The 4,613-nt window shown below is 55.3% G+C and overlaps 1 protein-coding gene across 1 annotated transcript; it reads right to left on the bottom strand.

Moving 5' to 3' along the window:
- Positions 1–209: 209 nt before the first annotated feature.
- On the bottom strand, positions 210–4,396 carry GGTG_09000 (hypothetical protein). The gene has a single exon (XM_009226842.1). The coding sequence runs from the start codon at positions 4,320–4,322 to the stop codon at positions 306–308; it is 4,017 nt and encodes a 1,338-aa protein (XP_009225106.1). The 5' UTR covers positions 4,323–4,396; the 3' UTR covers positions 210–305.
- Between the last annotated feature and the right edge of the window lie 217 nt (positions 4,397–4,613).

The following is a 4,613-nucleotide window of genomic DNA, read 5'->3' as shown; positions in this document are numbered from 1 at the left end:
ATAAATAATAAATAATAAATAATAAATAATAAATAATATTTAATAAATAATAAATAATAAATAATAAATAATAAATAAGAAATAATAAATAATAAATAATAAATAATAAATAATAAATAATAAATAATAAATAATAAATAATAAATAATAAATAATAAATAATAAATAATAAATAATAAAAACCTAATAGCAAGCTATAGGACCGCCATCTTTTTAGTGGTGAGCGTGGCGGCACAGCGACAATGCCCCAGTGGGTGGACAAGTAAATGGGGGAGAGGTTGTAATTATTACTAAGCAATATTCAATTACTCGGTGCCAAAAGTCAGCGCCGTTCCGCTTTCCTTCATATCCGCGCGAATTGTTACAACCGAGCCCAACTCCCCCTCCTTGAGATAGTGGTCGGCCTGGTCAATCAGGACACGGGAATGTGTGATAACGATGATCCGCCCGGCGACTCGGCGGGCGGCATAGGCGCACCAGCGTACGACGGCAGCCTGGCCCGCCTCGTCGAGGCTGTCGAACACCTCGTCAACCAGCAGGTAGTGGGCGCGATGGAAGCTGCGGGCGTGGCGCACCTGGAGCAGCGCAAAGAAAACGGCAAGGTCCATGCGCTTTCGCTCGCCGCTGGACCGCTTGCCATACGCGAGGGCAGGGTTCACGGCAAGGGTGTTGTCGAGCATCGGCGTTGCCGTGTTTGCTGCATCCAGGGGCTCGCCGCTGCCGTCTTTCTCAAACAGGACGCCGAGAATGCCCGTGGCTAGGGCGTTCATGTGGCGTGTTTCGTTGTAGAGGACGGCCAGGATCTGGGGCAGAAGCGCGTTGAGCTCGGCGAGTGACTGGTTGAGCACGTGCTCGCGAAAGGTCGTGATCGCTTTGCTCGACCCGGCGGCTGTTGAGATTCGACGCGTCCGCTTGGCGAAGGCTGAAGTCCAAAAGGCGAAGAGCTCGTGCGTAGATACCAGCTGCGCGAGCTCCGCCCCAAGCTCTTTGTCTTGCGTTTGAAGCGAGCTAATAGTCGCCTTCTTTTCCTCAGCGAGGCCCTGATAGATTGCCGCCTCCCTCTTCTTGCCTTCCACTTTTGCCTGCAGTTGCTCCATTTCCCTAACCTGAGCATCCAATGCCTGTTGCTGACGCTGAATCTTTTGTTCGTGTTCCTTCTCCTGATCGAGCAATGCCTCTCGCTGGCGCCGAAGCTTCTCTCCCTGCTCCATAACCCGGGCAAGCAGTGCCTCATGCTGACGTTGCAGTCGCTGTTCCTCTTCTCTGGCCTGAGCAATCAGCGCCTCGCGCTCGCGCTGTAGCCTCTGCTCCTGTTCCCTCACGCGAGCGAGTAGCACTTCCCGCTCCCGCCGCAGCTTCTCTTTCGTCTGGATGGCCCGGTCAAGACGTTCGTTTGCTGTCCTGGCGGTTTCCAACGGCATTGTGGCTGCCCGCTCCACCTCTTCCCTGTCGATGCGACGGGAAGTCGCCACTCTGTCGGCGACGGGAGCCGTGTCGGCGTTAAACTGGAGCTCCAAAACATTGTTGGCAGCATGCTTTACGTTTGAGCCGACAGCGGTCACGGCAGCTTCGAGCTCCTGGCGTCCATCATCCTTTTGAAGGAAGGTGGCAAAAGCGGCCCACGCTCGAAGAGCATGCAGTTGGAGGTGGAGGAATAAGCTGGTCGCGGAAGACATGATCTTCGGCAAGCCAACTGGGCGCGTCGACAATAAGACGTCGAGCTTGTGCAGACAGCGCTGCTCCTCTCGTTCCCACCAAGGTTTCGGCCTAGCTGCTTTCTGGCTCGACAGATGACGGTACAGGTCCTGGAGCTGTTCCAGGCCCTCCTTGGCCGAAGAAAGGCGGGACAGCGACGTCGACATTTCAGCATGGAAGGCAATGCAAAGCTCGGCCAAATTGGACTCTTTGAACAAGTGCTGCGAGTTCTGGGAGGCGGCGGCAATCCGCCCGTCAACTTCTGCGATGTATGGAGCCAAGGCTCGAATCTCTGCTCCGCCGTCCTCTTCTGCGCGCTTAAGGGCCAGGGCGTGTCGCTGAATCGCCGCATTCAATGCCTTGGTCACTTTCCCTGCCTCCGATGCGAGCTCCTCCCGTGACAGCTCCAGATGCTTCAGCCCACTCCGGCTGGACTCCATCAGCTTGGTGAATGCAGCTGTGTCGGCTTTTTGCTGCATGACCTTTGCGAAAATCACGGCATGCCGCTGTGCCGCAGCACTCAATGCCTGGGCGACGCTCTCCACCTCTAGAGTAAGTGCCTTTTGTGACTGCTCCAAATTTCCCAGCTCGCGTTTGTTGGAGTCCTTGACATTGGCGACACCCACAAGCTTTATCTGAATGTCGCCCATCTGCCGGTCGAGCTCCTTCAGGATAAGCCTTGACATTTGTGCACAGCGCTCCAGTGTGGATAGGCCCAGGGATTGCTCGATAATGTCTCGTCGTTGTGTGGGAGTCGCGTTCAGGAAGCTTGTTGCACTCTCGTGGCCTAAAACGACAGACCTGACATATGTGTCGCAGTCGATCCCGAGCAGCTCATCGATGGCCGCTTGGGTCGTGCGCGCATCGGGGTGCTGCATCTGCCACATTGGCTCGCCATACAGAGACACCACCACATCGTTTTTGAACGACTTGTCCTTGCGGTACCGTGTGATCGTGTAGCCGTTGGAGAATGACAAACTGACGGAGCAGTCCTTGCCCGCCGTGTCGTTGACGACATCGTTGGCTCCCAAGCTACTTCGGATGCACTTCCCAAACTGGCACCAAACCATGGCCTCGACGATAGTGCTTTTGCCAGAACCATTTGCGCCCACCAGAAAGATCAGCCCTCGCGGCAAATCTCGCTTGAAGTCGACGGTGAGGACCCCTTGCACACCCAGGAAGTTTTTGATGACGAGAGACTGGGGCTCTGCAACAAAAACATTGGCAGAAGGTCTTGCCAGCGCCTCCGATTCCGGCAGTCTCACAGGTTTGGACTTGTCCCCTGGCCCCAGGAAGTCGCGAAGGTCCAATTCCAGTTCGACGTCCTCGTCTGTGACGGCGCTCGAGGCATGGATGAGACGTTGGCCGGTTTGGGTCAGCTGCTTTCGCCTTGGCTCGAGGGATGGATCCAAGGATATGGAATCGATGTATTCCCCCACTTCAGCACCAAGATCAAGTTGTTGAGTGGGTTCTGCTATCTCTGTTGGCGATGGGGCCGGCACGCCGCTCTCTGTATCTCTTGCGACCAAGTCCTCGGCTGGCTGTTCCAGTTCTTGAATGGCCGCATCGCTCTCTGGTATGGATGCGCCCAAACCGCCGGACGCTCGATTGCCACCATTGACCGGGCCCATGGGACTCCAGTCTCGCACACTGCGCGCGCCAAGGGTGAGCAAGTTATCGCGGGCGGTGGCGTATTTGAAGCGGGACATCTCGCCGAGGAGCATGACGTGCTTCCCTGTCACGACCTCCATACTGGCAGTACCACCAAGGGCGTCCTTCACATCGATAGTAGCGTACACTGGGGCATATGGGTTGACTAGCATTTCGCATGCGAGGGTGCTGGGATCTAGCAGAACAACACCTCGCTGCTCGTCATTCAAATCAGCCCAGCTCATCTGCAGTGGCGAGCCGAGATACATTAAGCTGCCCTGGAGAGGGTCCGCGCTGGCAGCTTGCTGTGGTTGGCGAATAATCTGGTGGCTGTGGAAATGGCCAGTAAATGTCCGCGCCAGCGAAGCGAAGCGGCCTGGGCCAGTTAGTCCTCGGTACCTGGCGGGATATGAGGGCGTAGTTTCGGGAGTGCTTCGCACGATATGCCGCTGCAGAATGGCCTTGTGGATGGCCAGATGGGCAAAAGCCACAGTCTCCCCCGCCTCCGTCGGATCCAGCGCGTCCACGGCGGCAGTAAGCTCGTCCTGCTCCTCGCGGAAGGGCAGAAGCAACACGCGCCGGCCATCCCAGACATGGCGTTCGATATTGCTATGTAGGGAGATGAAGGGAGATAGCCGCCGCATGCGGTGCGCGTCGAGGGCGGTGGTGTGGTAGTCCCTACGGTAGGCCAGGTCATGGTTGCCGAGCAAGATATTGACGTGGGGCACCGCGTCGCTAAGATTGCCAATAAAGCGATAGCAGGCCGACAATACGTGCGTTGGCTGCATCGTCCGGCTTGTCAGCAGATCGCCGCAGATCACGGCGCGCTGCACCTGGTGCTGCTCAGCCTTGGCCACGATCCAGTCCGCCGTGACCCGCACGCGGTCGAGGTCCTTGTGTCTGAAATGGATATCGCTGCAGAGCAGCCAGCGGGCGATTTTCGCCGCATGCGAAGGCATAGCGAAACCGCTGGGCATTGAGTGCGTGCTGCACTCGTCCCATCTTGTTCGTCAGGAAACTGGACGCCACACGATTCTGCACGTCATTTATCTCATCCACCAAATGGTTGACGTTTGGTGCACCGTGCACGGATTAGGCAGCTAAATCGGCTTACTAACGTTACCGATTACCAGCACGGCAACGCTTATTACCAGCACATGTGCAGTGGGAGGACAAAAGTACCGCTCACTACACATTTTAAAAGCTACCACTTTAAAACGCTATAACTTTACTTTTAATGCATGCATTAAAGTAAAATAAGTATTTTA

Source organism: Gaeumannomyces tritici (assembly GCF_000145635.1).
Source record: "Gaeumannomyces tritici R3-111a-1 unplaced genomic scaffold supercont2.5, whole genome shotgun sequence".
Taxonomy (NCBI): Eukaryota; Fungi; Ascomycota; class Sordariomycetes; order Magnaporthales; family Magnaporthaceae; genus Gaeumannomyces; species Gaeumannomyces tritici.
Note: the sequence above shows the minus strand (reverse complement) of the source record. Positions and strands in the feature narration are given on the sequence as shown.